Source organism: Saccostrea cucullata, unplaced genomic scaffold (genome assembly GCF_032062105.1).
Source record: "Saccostrea cucullata isolate Sc308-1 unplaced genomic scaffold, CSIRO_AGI_Scuc_v1 ctg5, whole genome shotgun sequence".
In the NCBI taxonomy this organism is placed as follows: domain Eukaryota; kingdom Metazoa; phylum Mollusca; class Bivalvia; order Ostreida; family Ostreidae; genus Saccostrea; species Saccostrea cuccullata.
Window position 1 is genome coordinate 985,081 of NW_026940631.1, and position 25,396 is coordinate 1,010,476.

Consider the following 25,396-nt stretch of genomic DNA (forward strand, 5'->3'; position numbering starts at 1 on the left):
TGTTCTCATCAAAGATTTATTTTGAAAATGGGCAAGTTCATGACGCTCACATTAATAAATAAGTGTTCGTTTGATTGTTTTATTGCCATAAATACCACGCTCCGCTCGAGTAGCCCTCAACTACCTGGTATATCAGGCTGTCATTAGCGGGGTTATACATTTGACTCGGGCATTTTGAAGGGCAATTCTTTGATTCTGCTTTTCGACTCGACCAACAGATGGGAATGACTTGCATAGTATTGTAACTATATATATTGCACGTATATGAGGTATTGCGTTATGGTACTAGATGCGGTTTACATCAGCTTGTTTTCTTGTGTTCAATGTCATAAATAGTCATGGTCCTCCACGCATCCAACACCTCTTGGGGTCTTGTGAACTCTCTACAGGCCAAATTTGCATGGAATTTGTCACAGTTCTTAAATTCAAATAGTTTTGAATGCGTGAGGGTAATATTTAATTTTTGTGCAACAAGTCCGATATAAACATCATCAATTGGTAACCATTTCACTGAGTGAAAATTTGAAACTAATTGTTTGGCAATGGTTGCGCTTACTAAGTAAACACCTCCAGGAAAATAGGGCGGAAGAACATTTTGAGGATAATCTTCTTTGGAAAGATACCATTTATGTTTTGGATTACGATATATCATGCGTCCCTTTTTGACTAGATTTCCCATAAACATGGTCTGTGGTGCTTTGTGGCCCTTAATGTGCTTCATCAGATTAACAATATTAATCTTAAAATCGTCGTCTTTGTACACGACAAACTCCGAGTCCTTACAGTACTCGCTCATCCATCTGTATCCCATCACCGTTTTATAGGTCAGGTTTCTGTACGCGTCCTGGAAGCTTCCCTGGATGATGTCCCCGTACGCTCGGCTTTCCTTCAGGATATCAGGATCTCTAGAGGCGGAATGGCCCAACAGAAACAACGTCTTCACAGCATCCTTGAAATCTTTATAGAATTGACTTTTAAAACGTATCCATTTTCGTAAATGAAAGTTTTCTGGAGAAGACTTTACAAGCATTAATATTTTGGTTCCATTATAAGTTTTGAAAGAATCACAGATTGTAGAAGGGTTTGTTATATAGGTAACGTGTGCATAAAATGGCGTGGTTATTGTCTTGGACACGTTCAGCATGGTAGAAGCGTTTGTGGGGGTCATGTCTTTTTTCGTGATGCCATAGACTTTGGAAGGCTCTTTCAGATCGTAGCGAGGTCCTTCAAATTTGGTTTTCACTGTGTTAGTGACCAGAATTATACTCGTACACGTTAGAAAGATACACGTCAGGAACACTCGAAAAAGGAAGCTTTTCATCGCCTGAACCATGAAAACAATCTGAAATTATAAAATTACACATATAAGTCAGTATGTAAAACAAAAAAAAGTTACATATTATTGATGTTTCTATTAAAAGAGTATCATATTTATCCGCCCACATTCTTGCAGTCCAGATATTGTATATCATTATATTATGTCCAAAAAGAAATTAAATATTCAATTTGATTCATATAAAGACAGTGAACATGCCACATGGCACCTCGTTGCTGAGTTTAAATCTTTTGATAAGAATGTGAAATTTCAAAATGAATTGAGAGGTAGTAAATATGATCTAATCACAAGGAATATGAAATTCGTAGCTCCAATCATTTATATTTCAAGACAAGGTTTTAGTTTTTCAAAAGTAGTTTAAAATCCAAAATTATGAGGTAAAAAATTTGGGTATCCCACAAAAAAAGTCTTGATACAAGGAATAAATTGTGAAATACGAAAGCACTGGCTCCAATCTTTCAAAGGTCATGACCAAGGTTAAGGTCAATAGGGGTCAACAGACAAACTGAAAGACTGTATTCCCCTTCCTGATCCCCGATTATAGAGGAACATTGCACTTTGAAGATATACATGTACCTCAAAACTTGTTACGTTTTAAACCAATAACAAAACAAGCCAACCAGTGTTAAAACACTCAAACATGGAAGCCATCAATTATCCACTGATAGTGTTTAAACACTCAAACATGGAAGCCATCAATTATCCACTGATAGTGTTAAAACACTCAAACATGGAAGCCATCAATTATCCACTGATAGTGTTAAAACATTCAAACATGGAAGCCATCAATTATCCACTGATAGTGTTAAAACACTCAAACATGGAAGCCATCATTATCCACTGATACTGTTAAAACATTCAAACATGGAAGCCATCAATTATCCACTGATAGTGTTAAAACACTCAAACATGGAAGCCATCAATTATCCACTGATAGTGTTAAAACACTCAAACATGGAAGCCATCAATTATCCACTGATAGTGTTAAAACACTCAAACATGGAAGCCATCAATTATCCACTGATAGTGTTAAAACACTCAAACATGGAAGCCATCAATTATCCACTGATAGTGTTAAAACACTCAAACATGGAAGCCATCATTATCCACTGATACTGTTAAAACATTCAAACATGGAAGCCATCAATTATCCACTGATAGTGTTAAAACACTCAAACATGGAAGCCATCAATTATCCACTGATAGTGTTAAAACACTCAAACATGGAAGCCATCAATTATCCACTGATAGTGTTAAAACACTCAAACATGGAAGCCATCATTATCCACTGATAGTGTTAAAACACTCAAACATGGAAGCCATCAATTATCCACTGATAGTGTTAAAACGCTCAAACATAGAAGCCATCAACTATCCACTGATAGTGTTAAAACACTCAAACATGGAAGCCATCAATTATCCATTGATACAAAGACATACATTCTTGGAGCTACAGTTACGTATCCTTTGTACATATTATAGACTATTCATGATATATCGCTAACAATTTAGTGCTTCCAGGTAATTTTCTTTTATAAACATCAATGAAATACAAAGCTTTTTTTAGTGGAATAAAACCCAAGGGGTAAGACAACGATCGCCGCTGATCATAACTTTACAGTGATAATTTTACTTCAAATTTTCATAAAGTATCGAACGTTGAATTCAATAAAATCGCATCATCTCCCCTGGTTTTAGATTCGTTAACATTTTCCTCCATTTCCTGAACACAAGGACTCTAATTCGCGACGTTGTCCAGAAATTTCGGTTTAATTACAGTTGTGTCATGAATATAGACTTTTTAAATAAACCCTTAAAAAACAGAAAATGTATAAAGTATAGACCTGAAATCTAGAGTCGACGTGAAGAGCAATATTTCTTAGAAGAAGTGCACAATGACCAGATGTTCCAACAATCATTATTTCAGCTGCATTCTGTACCACGTGTACGTATAGGATTTAAATCAATACCCACCTGTATCTTCCAATGTGTGCCTTGTTGACAAGTCAAAATGTAAAAGCCCAGGCCGAAATTAAAAATATCTTTGTTTCCCCTAACCCGACCCTAAATTCTCAAGTTGGGTCGGTAGGTAGGTAAACAATTTTATTTTCTGACAGCAGCTTTTGAAATACATTCTAAAATTTAATGGAAAATTACCTTAAGTTTATAAATAAGAATAGTACAAAAGAAAGCAATTTGTGAACAAAATGCTAAGTATTGTAGATATGCCGTTTAAAAGCAAATTTCATGATTTATTAATTCACAACTGTTATTTAGTTGAACTGTGAAATATCTCAGGCCATTAAATTTATATCAATTGAAATAAAATAGACAAGATAAAATAAACAAGATTCTCAAATACGCAAAGACAAATCTTCCATCAGCCTTCAGAGCTTATAGACGATCAATGTATTTTTTTGAGGGCGATGAGATTTGCAGTGATTTGGAGCAATGGAGAAATGTTTAAATGTCGTCCTAAAAAATCTCGAAGGGATTAAAAGCAAAGAAACAACCGATCTTCAAGGGCCTAATTAAAGAAAAGTACACTGGACGTCTCAGAAAGCTGAATCAAATTTTAAAACTATTTGGAAAAAATATTTTAACAATATTTAATTGAACGAAACCGAATCTACAAATGATAAAAGTGCTATACAATGTCATATTCAAGACGTTTTACCACTAAATAAAGTCATGAAGAAAGGACATCTGAATAATATTTATCAGGATGAATATGCAGACATATTTACAACAACTCCTATGGTTCCATAATGGCATATAGTAAACACAGGAATATAGATGAACTGCTTATTAGATCAAAACTCAAAATTAAATAAAATGCAGTGAAATTGAATGAAGTGTTCACTAGGTGGGCCCCTCATCTACTCATGAGGCGGGTCTTACCATGTATTACATACCTTAAAATTCAAAGACAGGTTTTTGTTTGTTTGTTTGTTGTTTAACGTCCCTTTCGGAAATTTATTCACTCACATGGAGACGCCAAGGCACCTCCGAAACACACTTAATTAGTCATGGTAAATTCTATTATCGAATTGTTTTCAAGAGTGAAGAATTCCAATTAGCTAAAAGCATAAGATTGAGACGTCGCCATTGTTTTATGAAGAGCTAATGCCTTGTAATCACATCTGGACGTCATTTTGTTTCCAACAAATGCTTGAAAATCACAGTAGAACAATGTCGGCCGTTTTGATAAAAACTGATATTGATGAAATTGTATTTTATAAAACTTGGTTAACAATAAAAAAAATATTTGAATCATCTTATTTAAAAAATCTTTTCAGTCGGCGCGATTTAACTGGGTCGGTCGCGTTAGGGGAAACAAAGGTATTTTTTATTTTGGCCCCAGTGTCAATAAATAACTGTTTACGACTGAAGTTCTTTGATTGTATGTATAATAATACCCAACGTCGATATTACACAACTTCTAACAACGATTTTACAATTAGCAGCTGATTTACATACCCCCCGCTGTTCGTCAAGACTGGTCTTGTGAAAATAGTGAAGGTTTTCTAGTTTTTAAACCACTGTTTTCTACCACAAACAGATTAATTAAATTAATTTCTTACGCGTTCTTCATCTTTCGAGCGTGAATGGACAAGATAGTTTTAACATATGTACATGTACTTTGTTTATGATATAGGGCTTGAATGGACAAAACTTAATAAGAAGTCCTTTTTATTCATTTAATGAAAAATTCATTTTGTTGATCAATTCCATTAATTGTTTCCTTTGGCTTGAAACAAATTTTAAGGAATCATTATTTTATACTACACACACTTTTCATCTGAAACAATGCTAAATAAATGTGGATATACTGTCTCTAAATATATGTACATTTTAGAGCTTAAACGTCACAATCGCAAAAATTGTGTGGCCTTTACCATTAGTGTACTTGTCTCAAAAAGGGCGTTATCCAACCTAAATAAAAATCAGACTTAAATTCCTATATAAACACTATTAAATGCGTAATCTTGAGCAGAGTTATATTGCGAGGATCTAGGAAGTCTCAGCCTTACCTAATGGGGATATAATTATAATTTATTGTTAAATCAGTTTACAGTAATTATTTTCATAGAGTAAGAACCGAGTGAGTTTTCGAATACAATTACAAGAAAAAAGCTTTGTGAAAATGCCCATACGGGACCCGACTCTCTACTTCTACAAGGGAAACAGCTCTAGAGCAGACCATCATCTTCTAGTTTGCATAATTTACCCAATTAACTAATTGTTTTAAGTATTCTTGCGGCTTACAACCTTTGTATGGCTCCTTGAACTTGAACTTTATTCTCATAACTGACAAAACAGTGAAGAGAAGATATGTACAGTATAATGAACATGAAATATTAAATGCATGAAGAAGGGACAACAGAGTAATATCAACCAAGAGAGCTAACTCTCTCAATTATAATATCTAACAATTTACAAATCGTGCAGAGTTGATTAGTATTGGTTACATTCAAAATAAACATTTCAAATTTCAAAATATTTGGATTCAAATAAAAATATTTTGACAAATACATGACTCTTGAGTTCTTTATAGACACATCAGTGCATTTAAATAAGTAATGAAATTCATCCCCAATGTCATTGCTGTTACATAATTTACAAATTCTGTTTTCTCTAAGGATGTTAAACCATCTACCAGTCTCCATTGGTAATTTTGTATTCCCAGTTCTAAATAAACAATATTTCTTGGATTGTTTTGGAGGCAAATTCAACAAATAGTCTTCAAAGATTAATGATTTTTTAAAAATTCTATCGTTCAAACCTTTGGGGGAAGTTTGCACTTTACTAAGCCATGTTTGTTTAAATTGATCTAAAAGAGTGGTATATACTTTATTTTAAAGCCAAGATATATTAATTGAGTTTTCATACCAAACATAAGTCAATCCACATTTATTTAAAATTTTCTGTCACACCATGGATTCTTATATAATTTCAATGTACATAAAAGTTTTGCTGACAATTTAGAGCACTGAGCATTAATGAGTTTACCCCAAAATGAGATCGTTCTAACTTTGATATCAATTATTGATAAAGGGTGTCTACCAAGTTCTCCATTAAGTTTGGTGTTGATGTTTTCAAGCTCAGAATATGTTTACAAAATTTTATGTGTAATTTCTCTATTACACTGTGGTTTAATATTGTGAAAACCCCACATTTCGCATCCATATAAAAGTATTGGTTTGACAATTTTATCAAACATGTCTAATTTACAATCAATTGATAAGTTATGATTTCTACATCTACCAATAACACAGTACATAGCTTTAGTAGCTTTATCATATAATTCTTTGGTATTTAGATTAAAAGAATTTCTTTTACAAAATGTAACACCCAAATATTTAAAGTTATCGACTATATCAAGCTTGGAGCCTTCAAATGTATTTAAGGGCCATTATTTTTCCCTTTTCCAAATATTACAACTTTTGTTTTCTTACTATTAACCTTAAGGTGCCATTTCTTGCAATATTTAGAAAAAATAATTAGCATGTACTAAAAATCATCTGGGTTCATCTCCTGATTTTCTCCAAGCACAGCTTTATACAATATATGCAACCACATATTCACAGGGCAACCGAAAAGTGCCTAAAAAGAATACAATCATATACCTATATTTTAAAATAGACCATCCAACGAAGAAAGGAAAAAAGTTCACTTATGACAGATGGTCTCTTAATACATGTTGTTTAGTTTCTGCAGTATTCAAATATACAATGTTGAATATATACACGTAAGTGGAATGCATTTTATAACGTGTTTCCTCTTTTGAATAAGTTCTGTTTAACTGTAATTTTTATTCCTGCAATACATATTATGGGTCAAATACCAAGGTAATCATGTTCGGTAATAAAATAAAACTTCGTACATTCTGCACATAACTAAGAATTTAAAATTGTCATTTTTTTCTTCAGTACTATCACAATAAACTATTGGTTTTCAAAAGCTCAATCCCCCAAGGGCGGTATAAAAATACATTATTTACTGGCCCTGTAAACATTTTCATTTTTAAAATGGAAGAAAATGATAAAATTTTAATTTACTCTTTTTAATCAATGACTTACTTTGACAAGAATCGTAATGACCACACTGTCTAGACTCACTCTATTCATTCACTCTCATAACTTGACAATCACTGGAGGTCTCAGCTGCTATAAATGTTGTCCGAGTTATTTTGTTCTCGATAACAAACAAAGCTGAGCAACAGGAGGCGTGGAGTGTACAGTGTACTGATGGGCAATCCGATCACTCTCAAACAGAAGCTTTTATCTTTGAGGTAAATTTCGAAATTATCATACTCAATGCGGAAGTCATTTGTAATGAACTACATGTATACGTTTACTAGTTTATGGACAGCATTCTTTTAAATTGAACCACTTTTACACACATGTACCTGGAATTAATCCATTAATAATTCTTTACATTTAAATATTGGTATTCCTTTAAAATGTTTTATCCCTCGTGTATTCAAAACATAATTTTACGTACCAACTTCTCACAAAAGTTACTTGTTCTTGCCCAACGACGCCCTAAGTTTAAACTACTCCAAGCAAATATTTTTTCAGCATTTTCTGAGCGATCGTATTACACCATTTGTTTAAGATATTCTTTCCTAAAACTGATTACTTAAATCACATGCCCGTTTCACACCTTTCTTTTTTTCACATTCAATCTGGGTAAAATGGGTCCTCCCGGGTTATAAATAACTTTTGGGGGGATCGATGCAAATATTTTAAAATCATCGTGTTTTAAAGACATTCAAAAAAGAAGACAGCCATTGACCTTTGTGTCGTGTTTCACTCTTTATGGCTGATTAAATGCGGAATTCTAATTTGATAGTCTCGCGCGGTTTGAATGCATGGACCATGTAAGCTTCATATTACTATAAAGCATTCAAGCAGGAGAAAAACCTGAATAAATTTTTTTTTCTCAGTTCCTCAGCAATGAAAGAAAAAGTGAGCAAGCTCACATACCCCACGCTCCCCCAAAACTCAAAGTGCCGAAAATCCCGGAAAAAATAAAGGAATCGGAATTTCCTGATCATATGCACATCTACACATCTGCAAAGTTTGACCAAATTCCGTGCGGCGGTTAAAGAGGGGATACGCTTGCAAACTGTTCATATCTTTAATCAAGGTATTGCCAAAAATCTAAGTTGGAAAGTGCGGAAATTCCCGGAAAAAATAAAGGAATCGAAATTTCCTGGTAATATGCACGTCTACACATTGTGTCCTAATTACTAGTATCTGCAAAGTTTGATCAAATTCTGTGCAGCGGTTTATGAGGAGTTGCGCTGACAAAAAAAGAAAACAGAACTGACGGACTGACTGACTGACAATCTGACTGACTGACTGACGGACCGGTCAAAAACATTATACCTCCCGCATCTTGTTGCGTTAGGTATAATAAAATGTGAAACAAAATTTTAAGTAACTGTAACATCCTTTCTTAACTGGTAATAGAAAAGGGAATAAATGATTGTACTACTAGTATACTAGAACTTCACAGTCAAATACTTAATAAAGCTAGTAACCTTAATACTCATTTAAAGAATTGATGCAACTTGTCCAAGGCGTGGTTGCATGTGAGCCAACACGAAGATAATAAACAAAGTCTCTCGGAGCAATACATACAGTGTATGGGAACGGAGCAAACACAGACATTAAATAAGGGAGTAAGCATTCCCTGTCGACCGGTCACACCCCACCGTGTGGTATAATAAAATGTGAAACAAAATTTAAAGTTACTGTAACATCCTTTCACTGGTAATAGAAAAGAGAATAAATGATTGTACTACTAGTGTGCTAGAACTCTCACATAAAATGAATAAAGCATTAGTAACCTTCATACCCCACCGTGTTAAAGAATTGATGCAACTTGTCCAAGGCGTGTGTTGCCTCTCAATAAAATGAAGATAAGCAAACAAAGTCAACCGGTCACGCATACATGTGCTATAGACATAATGAAGGAGTAAACACAGACATTAAACATAAAAGGAGTAAACAAGTCAAACCCCACCGTGTGCTCCCCATAGACATAATGAAGGAGTAAACATCCTCCGGTCACACCCCACCGTGTGCTCCTCGAAAACATAATGAAGGAATAAGCATTCCCTGTCGACCGGTCACACTCAACCGTGTGCTCCTCTCAATAAAATGAAGGAGTAAGCATCCCCTGTCAACCGGTCACACCCCACCGTGTGCTCCCCTCAATAAAATGAAGGAAAAAGATATTCCCTGTCAACCGGTCACACCCCACCGTGTGCTCCCCTCAATAAAATGAAGGAGTAAGCATTCCCTGTCAACCGGTCACACCCCACCGTGTGCTCCCCTCAATAAAATGAAGGAGTAAGCATCCCCTGTCAACCGGTCACACCCCACCGTGTGCTCCCCATAGACATAATGAAGGAGTAAACATCCTCCGGTCAAACCCCACCGTGTGCTCCTCTCAATAAAATGAAGGAGTAAGCATTCCCTGTCAACCGGTCACGCCCCACAGTGTGCTCCTCACAGACACAATGAAGGAGTAAGCATTCCCTGTCGACCAGTCACACCCCACCGTGTGCTCCCCATAGACATAATGAAGGAGTAAGCATTCCCTGTCAACCGGTCACGCCCCACAGTGTGCTCCTCACAGAAATAATAAAGGAGTAAGCATCCCCTGTCAACCGGTCACACCCCACCGTGTATTCCTTGTCATATCATCAAATATAAAACCCAAGATTTCCTAAAAAATTACAGAAATGTAAGAAACGTGTTTTTGTATAATTTACATATTACCGGTATGTAATCATACATGTGTATACGGAAGAGGACTTCTCTTTGTTTGCTTTGATTCATGATGAAGCAGGAAACGATGTATTAAATGTTACACTGGGGGTTTTGTTATATGTAGATTTTAAGTTTATACCACATTGTTTTTTTAATTATAGATACACTGTACCTTATTCGTGGGTTTAAAAAGATTTTTAAAAAAAATATTTAACTTACGTGTTTGTGTCATCCACGTTTGTTAAGGTTATGTACACAATTTAAACGGAAAAACCAGAAAAAAATGCCCGTCCAATTTTTTGTTGTTCTTGGGTTTATACAGGAAGTACATAATAGTTATTGCTTTCCAGATCGTTATTTTTCCAAGTGAAAATGTCGTACTAAATCAACATGACAGATATGTTTATTTTTTTTAACTGTGATTCACTAAAAATCACTAAAACATGTACAAGTTTTGTTTATACATTAGTATATAAGAAATTCGCCATTTCGCCTTAGTTCTTTTTTTTAGCCTTTACTTAGTTATCAAAGATACGAGGTAGAGTTTCAAAAGTAAACACAATTGTTTTTGTTCTATAGATTGACTTATATCCATGTATTATAAAATTGTATATAAAATTGTATATCTATTATTTCTTACAAACAAGAATTCATGTGTTGGAAAACAATTTAATACATTTCTTTAAAAAAAACACAAACGTACCGGTAGGCTTCTGTATATACGTGTTAAAAGCAAGCATACACGTCCCGGTAAGCTGTTGTGTTCATCGGTAAATGCACTCATCCATCTGGCCCTTGGAACATTCCTATACAACTGAACCATGCCCGACGTCCCGCAATGTAGGGGTCAGAAAAATATTACAAAAATTACTTAAACAATAGTAAAACATCGAAAAGTCTTCGCAAGGCTGACAGCGTGTGTGAATTGATAACTCCGTATATATAGAGTTCCATGGTTACCCATAAGATGCTATCCCCTTAGGCTGTATCCTGGTCTACCCTTGTTTCCCTTCAGGAACTGGTCGTTGAGAAGTGAGAACTTCACGGTTAATCGTGACCAGAACAAGGATACATGTAACAGTTTATGTAATACTGAACTAAATACATGTACAGTATTATTCAACGATTATGTGATTTCAAAAAACAAATCATACCATACCAGCTTAAAAATATTCCAAATTTTACGAACGACGCAAGATGACGATCCCCCGAGTTACCCACAAGACCTAAAATGAAATCGGTGAATTTTTATTTCATAAAAGAGATCCATATTACACATGTATCTCAAGAAACACATATTTAGTCGAGAGTCGAAAGCTCTCAAACATGATCTAAGTTGCTTCTTTTGTTGAAAATTTCGGAAGTAAATGACCCAAAGAACATCATATGTGACATTAACACAGGATAAAATAAATGTGATAAATTCACTCCCCCGTGACATACAGTACATGTATTAACTATACATATCATGCGTGTGAATTTGAAAAGGGCAAAGGTCGATCTGTTTAGTATGCCTGTCCGGATCCCTGAAGTATTAGGTATCGTATATCAATACAGTGAATTCATCGACACGTCAGGCAACGGTTTTTAAAGTGAGAGGAAGATACCCCTGAAAAAGTTGACAAGCAAAATGTATATTATATGACATAAGTACTTTTTATGTCTCTTGATATAACAAGATGTGTTTGCGAAACACTGATACCCTCGTATGGCGAATGTTAAAGTTTCTAAAAATGCTAATCGAATTCCAAGGTTAAGAGATCGAAAATGTTGTTACCCAAAGAAAGGACTTATAAGTCAGAGGACATACCTGGAAAATATGAATGCCCAAAACACTAACCATTTTAATGTTATGGTCAATGTTCATGTTTTCTAAACGTGAATCAAACATAAAGGTCAAGATCGAAGAGCCAAACTAAATGGAACGCAAGTCCTTAATGGTCATAAGAAAGCGGATGCAAAATATAAAAGTCCTTGCACCAATTGTTCTAATGCTATGGCAAAGGGCTAAGTTTTCCAAAAGCAGTTCAAACACTAAGGTCAAAATCAAAAGGTCAAAATTGTTGATATACCCAAAAGGAATGCCTTGTCAGAAAAAAAAAATTGTGAAATTTAAAAGCCCTAGTGCAAACTGTTCAATAGTTATGACCAATATTAATATTTTTTAAAAGTGGGTCAAACAAAGGTCAAGGTAAAAAATAATTATACCCAGGGAAAAGTCTTGTTACTATGGGTACGGATATACTGTGTCCAAATTGGTTGAAAGCATATATATATTCTATGGTAAAAGACGATTCTGAAAATCCCTTTACGTACTACTACGAGACTCACCTCAGTGAAGTAGCATCGTTTTTGAAAGGGGGGGGGCAACCAGAGAAAAAAATTCAACCTACCTGAAAAAATCTTGACAAGAAAATAAAGGAAACTGACCAAAATCGAAAATCCTATTTAGGGAGGAGAAGTGGATGGGGGGGGGGGGGGGGGTTAGGTTCAACTTATTTCAGTACCAAATTTTCTTCCTAATATACTACATTACCCTTATTTGACCCTAGCTTACTCTTACAAAAAGTGGGGGAGGGGGCAACTGGCCTTTCAATGAACACTTTCAATAGTAAAAGGTTATATTTGGAAAAAAGGGGGGCAGGCCCCTGCCCCCTGTTGTTACGTGCCTGATACTCCTATTTGATTCTAGTCAGTTTATGAAACATTGCAAGAATGGCAGTGAATTGCTAACATAACTCTACAACAAAACACGTTTCAATGATTACATGGCTATCCATATAAACCGTAAATGGCATCTTTAATTTAATTCTATAAAACCATCCATTTCTTTAAATATCTCGACCTTAAATAGTTATCATATCTAGACCTCATAAAAAAATAATCACAAAGTGGGTGCTTTAAAACAGAATACATATATTCAATATATTTTTTTCATGTAAAAATGCCATAATTTTTTCAACGTTGTGTAATAATTATATCATAGAAACTCCAATATATACACGCCACACACAACACACAAAATAGTACGCCACTATACGTTGAGACACTCAAGCATCTGTGAACAGCAACAATTCTGCTACAATTTACGCAACCAAAAATATTTTTACCTATTTACATATAACACACGAAAATGGTAAAGTTTTATGTAAAAAAAAATAGCAATGTAAGTTACCAGCCCTTCCTATTTTGTGTTTATCAAACATGAAAACTGTTAGACAACATAACATTTAAAAAACTAACCTGTTCAGGCTACAGGGATCCAACTAACAAATACACACCTGAAATGTGGAAAAGGTAAGCTGACACTAACCCCGATCTACATAGGGCTGAGCATTGATCATACCGAGTACTCCTCCGAGAATAGAATTTCCTCACGGTTTAATTAATTCAATAAAATGTAAATATACTTGTATCAACACAGTCCTAACTAATATACGATTAAATACTGCGTCCATTTAAAAAATCTATTTAGAATTCAATCACGATTCTTTGCTGTGTCGTCAGGACATCCAACTGTCTCTGTGACCTAAGGGGTAGGCCATTCACGTACAATATGATTTACAGTGTATTTTGTAACAAAGCCTAATGCAAACAGAATTTGATCACTGAATTTACATTTTTATATCATATTTTAGAAGCTTCCACGTGACATACTCTCTGGAGATTAAATAGAAATTAGAATGAAAAATTAAAGTCAAAGAGATGATGTCTCCACCCATAACGACCTCGATATGCATGCGTCATCCAATGGAATTCACTGCATCTATACTACTAGAAATTATGAATAAGTTTATCAGTGAAATGCATTATGGAAAATTCTAGTTTTGAATTTCAATTCTCAGAAAATCAGATACGTAAGCACAAAAACACGCCAATTGAAAATCAAGAGAAAACAAAAACAATCCAGACCAAAGGGTGTAATGTTTTGTGTTTGTGTGTATGTGCGTATGGGAGGCGTCCCACTTATGGGTGCATTACGTTCGTGGGTTTCAATAACTAGCAAAATGGGGGGGGGGGGTTACTCCTTTGATTGATAATTTCCATCAAAAGACATTGGGTGGATGCTTGTGTCTTCTCTTTCATGGTACCACCTGCCTATCATGTTTTAGTTAATTTAACTCGGTTTGTCTCTCTTCTTTTTTTTACAATATTAATTGACCATTTGAATACCAGGCCTTGACAAAACCAAGAACCTTGCCTGAACTAGTACCAGTTGACCCCATTATAATTTTATGTTACCGCTATGATTCTCAGGTAAGGCGTTCTGGTGAACTTGCACTTTAGGAGTTTTGTTTCTAAGGTCTACGTTTAACTTTATAAATATGGCCTAAGAAAAAAATCCCGATTTACCACAGAGACAGCAGATTTCATTGTTTGAAATAGCAATTTGCATTAATTTTGTCTTTTGATCCATATCAAAATTAAGGGAGGGGTTTAGAAAGTAACCATAAATTTGATGAAGTTTACTCTATCCACCTATGATAGAGTCTGGTTGTCTATATAATATTAGAGATATTACTCTGTGAAAATCAGACAACAGCTGCAATCATAGCTACGCAAGTCTCTGTAAGGATTCCCATCCCATTTCTTATCTAGAACGAGCATATTATCAGTGAGATATATATATATATATATATATATATATATATATATATATATATATATATATATATATATATATATATATATATATATATATATATGGCACCTTCCTATTTTTAACATCCGCTACAATTTCTCTATCCAGAGTTGTCGTTCACGCTACGTTCCACAGACGATATTGGATTGATTGATTGATTGTATATTGTTTAACGTCCCTCTTGAGAATTTTTCACTCATATGGAGACGCCACCACTTGACCGTGGAGAGCTGCAAATTTTGTCCTATACTCGGCACTCATGGCCATTGAGCAGGGAGGGATCTTTTTCGTGCCAGCACCTACTGCGACACGGGACCTCGGTTTATACGGTCTCATCCGAAGGACCAATCTCCACGTCCCACAGTGGAATTCGAACTCGCGACGTAAGGATCAACTCCTTACTTCGCGACTCTAGAGCAGACGCTCTAACCACTGCGCCACACGGGCAAATACGGTATTGGAACCATAGCGGAAAACAACTGTGGATAGAGAGTGCGACGATTAAAGAATTATTGCCTTAACAGGATTTGTATCATAAATAACATAATCTCTAATAATTAAAAAAAAGTTATTTTTTTCTTAGAATAACACTAGGATATTATCCTTTGATATCTCTTCAAACCCGTAAGTCGCCCGCGTGGCGCAGTGGTTAGAGCGTATCCTCTAGAGTCGCGAAGTAAGGAGTTCATCCTTACGTCGCGGGTTCGAATCCCACTGTGGAACGTGGAGACCGGTCCTTCGGATGAGACCGTATAAACCGAGGTCCCGTGTCGCAGTAGATGCTGGCACGAAAAAGATACCTCCAAAATTTGCAGCTCTCCACCGGCAAGGGTGGCGTCTCCATATGAGTGAAAAATTCTAGAGAGGGATGTTAAACAAAATACAACCAAACCCCCTGATGATGAATAATAATCTTAATGTCTAATAGCATCCGCTGTTGCCATGGTATCTTGAAACTAGAGGTACTGTGAGCAATGAGCTCACTAAATGATACCCCCGCCTCCCATATAAATATAATGGCAGTGTCCATGTTTTGCTCTGGAAAATCCAAAATATATGTCAGATCAAAAAGTAAAATAGGAGGTGCACAATGGCAATATGTAATGAAGATTCTGTGAAAGTTTCATTAAATTTCCTTCAGTGGTATGAGAGGAGTTGCGGATAAGAGATGGGTACCCCAAAGCGTAACAGACGGACGGACGGACGGACGTATAGACGGAAATACCGATTACTATATACCCTCCCACTTTTCAAGCGGGGGGTATAAATATCATTGGGAAAGGTATGTATTCTAAAGTACGTATACTTGTATGGAATGAAATGCTAGAAATTAAGTGTCTGGTTTTATTTAATTATATAACCACTACCGGAAATGTCTTACTTTGTATCGAGGTAATTTTTGAGGAAAAAATGAGTGGTTTACAGTAAAGGGGCTCGATCAAATTCTTCTGAAACGATTTAATTGACAAGAAAAAAGTCTCTCGAAGCGAACGATGTCATTTTAAAGTAGGTTATGTTTGATATATTAACAAAATACAAGCTTGAAGCGGGGGTGCCTGAAATTGAGTTAGGTACGTATACCTTGTGGTAAAAATAAGTAGGGATGCCCCCTATACGAAACGAGTTTCTGTGATTGCGTGACCTAAACTCTCGAGATTAGTACGATTCTCAGAAAACCATTGGACTTTCAGTAGGACGTGACTTTCTCGACACTACGTAATTTACGTCTCTCAAATGGCGTATAGACTCTCATTGGTTAAGACATTAATAACATCAGCAACTTAAAATTGTTGTTGGGAACAATGAGTCGACTTAAGCCCACCTCTCTGTCGTCCGAAACGCTATCATTGGATCATTGATACACTCGTTGACATTCGCCGGAACGTATATTTCAACAGTGAATGAAAGGCTGTGTAAATTTCAGACGTTGATTATGTAACGTCGAGAATACCACAACTTACTGAAAGTCCAAGGTTAACTGAGAATTGTACTAAAACTTCTGGGTCAGGGGTGACAATATTGTACACATTGATTTTTTTCTCAGTCTCAGAGTTACAGCTTTGTCATAATTTTTGTACTTAACTTTGCAATGACGTATTCAATATGACCTTGGATCAAAAACCATCCTTTAATAGGAAATGGACGACAATCACATTATTAGCTAGTTTCGTTTTTTACACAGAATAAACAAACAGATGAAACAAGAATACGTTTCTGCCCTGTGGAAACTAACTTTAGATGCCCACTTTCATGACCTTGAACTAACATACCGGGTATTAATTAAGGGACAAAAAAATCGCCTTTCCTGCTTCATTTAAGACCAAAAGGTGTCTCTGTCCCCGTGAAAAGCAAAAAGGATCAAATAGACTTAGTTCATTGAACCAAATGTTTAACCAAACATAAACCTCAGTCAAACTTCTCTGATTCTTACTTGATAAAATACTAGTATACAGAGAGGAACTAAGACTCACTGCGCGTGCATGTGTCAGCCAGTGGATGAATATATTCTTCCTGCGATGCACAAGAGTAGATGAGCGCAAGAACTGCAGGGAAAATGTGTGAAATATGGTCAAGGGTCCACTACTTTATATGCCGTAATGCCTGTCTTTTACTAAGAGCACTTACTTAAGATAAAGAAATATCATTGCAGCAAGATTGTCTAAAATCGAAATGCGCATTTTGTTTGAAGTCGATGTGCGCATTTTGGAGAAAAGGGTGTGTTGGTTCACTTTGGAGACGATTGCAAATAGTTCATGTGGTTGGTTCAAGGAAAAATGTCTATTACCGTACCGTAAGGGATCTGAAGAAATTTGATTGATATCATGCATTAGAAAAAAATCCATTGAAAAAAAAACATACTGATATAACAACGACGAAATTCTTCGTCAAATCCAACTTATTCTGCGAGTACATAAACTATAGTTTAAAATTGTTTACTTTAAAAAATATTGCACTGGTCGCGAACTTCTGATATCATACTCTGGAAACATTCATTTAAAGTTGAAAAATAATACAGAAGAAAATCTGAATAACAGGAAATCCTAGGATATACATGTAGGAGGAGAGAGGATGAACGCGAGTTAAAAATATTTGTGTACAGGATCGATCATTAATTCTCTTCAAGTCCTCTAATAAATATTAGATCCATCTCTGATAGAAAATATATATATATATATATATATATATATATATATATATATATATATATATATATATATATATATATATATATATATATATATATATATATATATATATATATAGTACTAAAATGATTTTCGAGATTTGTGATTTCTGACTTTTTTTCATTGGACCAAAACACTGGATTTTTCTTATATATATATATATATATATATATATATATATATATATATATATATATATATATATATATATATATATATATATATATATATATATATATATATATATATATATATATATATATATATATATATATATTTTTATATATATATATATATATATATATATATATATATATATATATATATATATATATATATATATATATATATATATATATATATATATATATATATATATATATATATATATATATATATATATATATATATATATGTTGCTGTTTTTGAGGTATATCAATACAATGATTTAGCCATCTGAGAAAATATATATATATAGTATATCTATATATATATATATATATATATATATATATATATATATATATATATATATATATATAATATTCACCGAGCCCGAATTATATATAGGTATATATATATATATATATATATATATATATATATATATATATATATATATATATATATATATATATATATATATATATATATATATATATATATATATATATATATATATATATATGGTCAATACAATGATTTAGCCATCTGAGGAGTACAATATTCACCGAGCCCGAAGGGCGAGGTGATTATTGTACTTCGAAGATGGCTAAATCATTGGATTGACCGAAAAAACAGCAGTAATTGTTTTATTATATGATTCACCGATAAAATTATACAGTTCATTACTTGTTTGCATTTAATTAAGTCATAGCCAAATACAAGAGAGAAGCAAAATTAAAATGTAAATAAACCTTACTAGTTGTAGCAATTTGAAATGTTTTTTATTTTTTTTTATCAATTTTAGTTGCCATGAAAAAAATGTGTCAGTTTTTATAGGATAGATTTTGAAATGAAGAAGTATTATCAGAGAACACTGACAGCCAAACAGTAAAAATTGTTGTTCAGTTAAAGTGTTGGAGGGGGTCCCTGCATCCCCTCTTACCACCCTCACCCGAAAATATATATATTCGCATATGTTTTGTTCACATGAAAAAAAGTCATGGTCGTTGAAATAGCTTTCCAAAAAGATTTGTATCAATTTGGAATTTCCCGATCTATTTTTAGATCAATGTAGAGGAAATAAATCCTTGTATTCACCTGGAACGTCACGTGCAGGTCAAAACAACGTAGTATTTTTCTAAAATAGTTGGATATCAGCCAATCAGAGAGATGGAAATTATTCAATCATATAATAAATAAATAATATATATATATATATATATATATATATATATATATATATATATATATATATATATATATATATATATATATATATATATATATATAATATCTCAGGAATATCAAAACTACCATTCAAAAATAAAAAAAAAATCAAGAGGTCCATGGGCCACATCGCTCACCTGGGCACTGTGGCTAAGAAAAAAAACATTGATCAGTTCAGTATTGAAAAGTTTAAATCTAAGTTCATAGTTGTCCCAACTTACCCTTAGAGGGGAGAGTGCTATGATTTGAACAAATTTAAATACTTAAATCTACACTTAGTACTACCTACTCAGGACGCTTGCATATTTCTTTGACTAACTGTGTTTTTTTAACCCTTTAAGTTTGAACTTTTATTGAGGTCCTACCCGAAGCCCGCCCCCGGTTGACCGATCATGGCTTTGCTGTTCTTGAGATTTTTTTTAAAGATTTCCTCACATATATATCTATGTAAAACTTTGATCATTCATTGTGGCCCTGTCCTGCTTCAGGGGGTCATGATTTGTAAAAACTTGAATTTACACTACCTGGGGATGCTTCCATATAAATATGACTAATCATGACTTTGCTGTTCTTGAGAAGAAGGCTTTTAAAAAGATTTCCCCTTTACATTCCTATGTTAACCTTTGCTCATCCATTAAGACCCCACCTTACTCTGGGGGTTATGATATGAACTAAATTGAAACTACACTACCTGATAACGCTTTCATAAAAATATGACCAATCATGGCTTTGCTATTCGTGAGAATATTTTTCTTATATATTCCTATGTAAAACTTTGATCGGGGGTCATGATTTGAACAAAATCGAATCTACAGTACAGGAAGACAAACAGACAGACAGATGGACGTACAAAGCAAAACTACGTACATGCTCCTGAATCTTCGACTACGGGGACATATAGAACAAACAAACAAAAAACCTGCACATGCATCAAATGAGCTAATCCTATCTGTCTATATAAAAAAAAACGTTTAGGGACTATTTGGTCAATAGATGTACATCCCTGACGCAACTCTCTAATATGAGGAAACGATTAACCACTTCCTTTTGTTACTTCGTTCCGTTCTAATAATTGCACCACAACAATTTAGACATGCGGCCCTACACGTGAATAAATGAGCAAGTATGCACAATATTAATCCTCATATTTTTTTTGACCAATTACTAGTGCTAAATTAAGTAAATAAAAAAAAATAATTTAAAGATTTATTTTTACTCAGAATTGAACTAGGTCGATGGATGTATTTCAGCAGATATTCCCGTCGTATTGAAATATGATAAAATGACATATGTTGTTTCGATCATAAAGAGAAAAAAAATCAAGCTATTTCAGCATTATTTTACTATTATATTTTCGACTGCAATTGATTTATATTTTTTTAATAATATGGTTATTGGATTTTTCATAAATCTTTCAATGTTTAAATAAGAGATAGGGGAAATATAATGCATGTGGGCAGATTTTCTATATTCTGTATTAATTTTTTCAGCTTCAAGTTTTGCATCTTTTCCTATCAAATCAACACTTTTATATATACACACTTCAAATATCTTTAATATTACAGTTTTTGAAAAATAATTCGTTAGCATTTTGCAAGAGATGCAATTTCCTCTTGGTTCGAGATATAAAATACATATGTTTGCCATGATATGATTAACAGATAAACAAATAAACATGATGACGTAACGATCATAGTCCAGTGGAACAATCTACGCAGGATAACATTATATATAAGGCCACGGGTCTTTGTTTCGCCTTAGATTGTTAATTAAGCTGTTAATTATGAAAACTCTTCTTATTTCCTGTCTTTTCTCCATTGTGGGGTATACCTCGGCCCAGGTATTTAGGCTGGGAGGGTGCCCGGATGTACCAGTACAAAGTGAATTCGATGTAGATCAAGTAAGTACAAGCTGCTATTACATGTGTAGTTTAAAATTATCTAAAAATATCACTATAAAAAACAACAACAAAGCAAATAAAACAAACAGCTTCTTTTTGTTAAAGAAAATAAAAACGTCGCTAAAGATTTTTTTCACGTTATTTTTAAGATATCAAATCTGACATGCCAAAAAAAAAAAAAGCAAATTCAAAGAATTGTGCCCCCCCCCCCCCCCACGAAGAGGAGTTCCCCTTCTAACTGAATCTTGCTATGGGTAAAATGTGTGATGGCTTTGTTTTAATACAGATGACAATATTACACACCAGTGTAAAATATCCTAAAATTTGAAGGCAAGTTGTATTGATTGTGAAATATTTTGTCTTTTAAGTGTGAGAGAGGGAGAGAGAGAGAGAGAGAGAACAATAGTCCATGTGATATCAGCATCGTCAATCATGGACAATATTTAAATAACCTAAGTGGGAGTAACAATAACTGTTCCATGATGGCAATTGTAACCCCACCAAGTTATCCGTTACCGATAAATAATAAAAATTGAAATCATTGTCAACCTGGTCAAGCAAAAGTTTTTTTAATAACACTATTTTTTTCTCAAGCAAATACGCAACTGGCGACAAAATTTAATCATGCAAAAAATTATCTTGTCTGTGAACCCTTTTCTTCACAAGCCCTATTTCCCAGAACCACTGAGGCGATTTCAATTGTCTCCAATCATCCATGTGTGAAAGGGGTTCTTTAGGGTGGAGACAAGAAAAGTGAAATTTTGATGACATCATTTAAATTCTTTTTTAAAAAGAAACACCGGATCTGAGAAGGCAGAACTTGAAAGATTTTACCATTTTGATCTTGCAGTATTACGGTAGTTGGTACGAGTTTGAGCGTTACTTTTTCATTGCTGAGGAATTATTAAGGTGTTCTGCAGCATCCTATTCCCCTAAACCAGATGGCACCATTGAGGTCATCAACTCAGGAATTAATTTTATGTAAGTTCAACTTTTAATCGCATTTCTTACAAGTTTTCGTATACTTTAAAATCTTCTAAAAGCAGCAATCTAATCACTGGTAATTGCACAGCAAAATATACATAGATTTACCTCACTGTTATTTGGTACTTATCATCAAGCATATAGACCTGAAATAATAATTCAAAAATGACCCTGACCTTATTTCAGAACGGGGCGTAACTCTTCCGTGACAGGAACGGCTACAGTTGACCCCGCCGCCGGTGACCCCGCCAAGCTAAGGGTCAGCTTCGGGAGATGTAAGTAAACCTTACGATGAGGCCCACTGAAGGGTCACTTTTTCGTTTGAATTAACGTTTGACCCTTTCTTAATTATTGAATCCTGTCAATTACGTCTAAGTTTTTTAAAGTTTTGAAACATCACTTCCTTACAGTTTCTAATGGTCCCTATTGGGTGTTGAAGACCGACTATGACCAGTATTCAATTGTTTATTCTTGTACTAATATCTTCTTTGGAAAAGCACACACGGGTAAGAATTTCTAAATTAATATTTAAACATTAGCTGCTCACATGAATAATTGTACATGTAGTACTCTATTTTGTTCACTCTTTTACAATTGCACTCTTGTGATGTCCAGGCACCTAGCATCGTTTTTGAAAGTGGGGGGGGGCAACCTGAGAAAAATTTTTTTACTTACCTGAAAAAAGTTGACAAGCAAAAAAAAAAAATAATAAAATAAACCGAGAATTAAAGTTGCCCAAACTCGAAAATCCTATTTCGGGGGGTGGGGTGGGGGGGGGGGGGCACAACGTTTTTCAAGGCCAACTTCCTTTCACTTCCAATTATTTCCTATATTTCCTTGCTATCAATATACTGTGGTAAAAAGTGGGGGGCCAACTATCTTTTCAATGGACATTTTCTATAGTAAAGGTAATGTTGGGGAAAAAAGTGGGGGGGGGGGGGCTGCCCCCGTGCCACCCCCCCCCCCCCCCCCCCCGTTGCTACGTGCCTGGATGTCGAAGAGAATAAGTAAGTCAATTTAATAAATCAATGCTACTGACCGGTTTATTACGATTTTTCCTTTAAATATTAGATCAACAGTAAAGTCCGTAAAACAAGTCAGATTGTGACGCGTCTTTAAATTGGCGATTAAAATTTAATATGCTTTCGTTATCAGTTACAAACAAAGGGGAGGATATAGACTCTGACATTGAATAAGCTTCTCTTTCGCACATATTTCTACACATGAAAGAATTTATTTGAAAAATAATTGGTCCTGACATTTTTGTTGTTGTAATTGTAGAGGTGCTTTGGATTCTCACACGTGACAGAAGTGGCGTGACGGACGGAGTGAAGAGTGACCTTTATCAATATATCCGGCAAATCGGCCTTGACCCCAGTAAACTCAAACCCACGCAGCAGACAGATTGTTGATAGATAATTTATGATTTAACACAGTTTAAAGACGGTTATTACGAGCATTATTAAAGATATATTTGCATGTTATATAATTATGAAGAAAATTAGTAATAGATATCTTTTTTTCAGTTTTATCTTTTTTTTTAACTTGTGATTGATATTAATGTTAACATCCTTGGTTGTTCATCTGTTTGTAAATGTTGCATATGTTAAGTTGTTTTTTTTTCAAATATTATTCTGTTTTCTTTATTTTTCACTTTAAAAAAGAAAAGTATATTGTTGTTGGTATTTGGGATTGGCTTATATATAATTAACCTGAAACATCGAATGACCACACGCATTCTAGCTTTTATATAAGTCTGATGGACCCCTTGTTATTATCAATTTTCATTCATGAAAGAGGCGATGAAATATGTTTTTTTTAATGGATGTCGAAAACTGCTGTTTTTCAGACCGATCACTCGCCATTTTAATTAAGTACGAGAAATACAATGTATCAAGTATACAAAATAGGTATAGGTGTGTTATTAGATAAAATAATTTTTTCACCCAAAAATGGTTTGTGACACGTTTTGGGTATATCAACCCAGAGGTTTTTGAGAAGTTGAATTTCATAGAATTAATTTGCAGACGGGTGCAAGAAAAAATGTGATCAGAGAAGTCAACTTGAGACCTCGGCTTAGGTGAGCTAAAAGCGGTACTGGTTACACTGCTTAGCGTTTCCTAGAATTTCTAATTCTTTATACATGTATTTATTTGCAATGGATCTAGATTGTTTGTATGTTTACGTTCTTTTGGGATTGTTTCACTGATGTTACACGCTTACAGCTGCAACGAGAACTTCGTCTCCGCAGTGAAGGATCTCTCTCGTGTCAAGCACCTATCACGACACGTACAATCTCATACGAAGGACCGTTGGAATGAATAATCAAAGAAATTGCGAGGAAATTAAAGCCGAAAAAAAACCTTTTTCTAAAGGTCTTTATTGTTGAAAAAGCTTGATTTTAACTGGTGGAAGAAATTTAGCAGAACTGTAGTGATCAACAAACTTCATCGCCTTAAATAAATAAAAAAGTAAATATTTCTTTCATTCCTAAGCAAAGAACATTAAAATAACCTACCTTAGATAAGTGTCGTTTCTTGCTTTTCTTTGTCCTTTCTGAAGTCGAGACCCACTACAACATGTAAATCTGATTTGCCGTTGAGCCAAACTTCTTGTAGAATTCTGCTTTACAATCAATAATTCTACATCAGGGTCAACAAAGTTGTGATTCTATTAACAGTGCAGTAGATTTGCAATGTTTTGTTCACAGTGGCGAGATCGATTTTCATCTTCTATTCAATATTTATGAATTACTTCAGGTGAAGTATACAAGTTTGGGTGGAGAGAGCTCATGTACGGCTATTTTTGGATTGAGTCTTATGTACATAATTAAAGCTGCACACGATTCGTAAAAGGAATGTGTCCGCCATTTCTGTTCGGAGAATCGCTATACCTGCAGACCCCTGTACATGTATATTTAAGGGTCGGACTTTCTCACTGTTCAGTGTAATCATTCGACACCGGTGTAGACGAATGTATGCTATACAGCACTAGGTAGTGACAATAATAACGTAATACTTCGTCTAATGCAGGAAAGTAAAATACCAAAGAAATTTATAGTTGTACAGGTCAGTGCAGTATGCAAACAAACACAGGTACACGTAACTGCAATAAATTGTAAACAAAGTTAAAAAAAAAATTGTGACGTCATCTTTTGTTAAAACCTGG

The 25,396-nt window shown here is 34.3% G+C and overlaps 2 protein-coding genes across 8 annotated transcripts; one reads left to right on the plus strand and one right to left on the minus strand.

The window, feature by feature from the left end:
* LOC134255795 (beta-1,3-galactosyltransferase 5-like) lies at positions 1 to 24,928 on the minus strand. Of its 7 annotated transcripts, none has more exons than XM_062738332.1 (3): positions 7,844 to 8,193; positions 7,420 to 7,551; positions 1 to 1,342 (listed from the first exon to the last, which is right to left on the minus strand). In XM_062738332.1, exons 2-3 carry the CDS (start codon positions 7,465 to 7,467, stop codon positions 302 to 304), a joined length of 1,089 nt encoding a protein of 362 aa, XP_062594316.1. In that variant the 5' UTR covers positions 7,468 to 7,551; positions 7,844 to 8,193; the 3' UTR covers positions 1 to 301. The 7 variants fall into 7 exon arrangements, with proteins under 7 accessions (XP_062594316.1, XP_062594315.1, XP_062594320.1 ...); XM_062738331.1 differs by having other exon boundaries at positions 7,420 to 7,624; XM_062738336.1 differs by lacking the exons at positions 7,420 to 7,551; positions 7,844 to 8,193 and adding an exon at positions 24,747 to 24,928.
* LOC134255797 (apolipoprotein D-like) lies at positions 21,058 to 23,913 on the plus strand. Its single transcript, XM_062738338.1, has 5 exons — positions 21,058 to 21,244; positions 22,095 to 22,225; positions 22,415 to 22,503; positions 22,639 to 22,734; positions 23,510 to 23,913. The coding sequence occupies exons 1-5, from the start codon at positions 21,128 to 21,130 to the stop codon at positions 23,638 to 23,640; spliced, it is 564 nt and encodes a 187-aa protein (XP_062594322.1). The 5' UTR covers positions 21,058 to 21,127; the 3' UTR covers positions 23,641 to 23,913.
* Positions 24,929 to 25,396: the final 468 nt, after the last annotated feature.

Excerpts from the sequence above, each read along its gene's own strand:
- LOC134255795 (XM_062738330.1), bottom strand. The coding sequence starts at position 10,948 with ATGGTTCAGTTGTATAGGAATGTTCCAAGGGCCAGATGGATGAGTGCA. Across the intron at positions 1,343-10,828 it reads GTATATACAGAAGCCTACCG|ATTGTTTTCATGGTTCAGGC; the intron begins GTACGTTTGTGT and ends TTATAATTTCAG.
- LOC134255797 (XM_062738338.1), top strand. The coding sequence starts at position 21,128 with ATGAAAACTCTTCTTATTTCCTGTCTTTTCTCCATTGTGGGGTATACC. Across the intron at positions 21,245-22,094 it reads GTGAATTCGATGTAGATCAA|TATTACGGTAGTTGGTACGA; the intron begins GTAAGTACAAGC and ends TTGATCTTGCAG. Across the intron at positions 22,226-22,414 it reads AACTCAGGAATTAATTTTAT|AACGGGGCGTAACTCTTCCG; the intron begins GTAAGTTCAACT and ends ACCTTATTTCAG.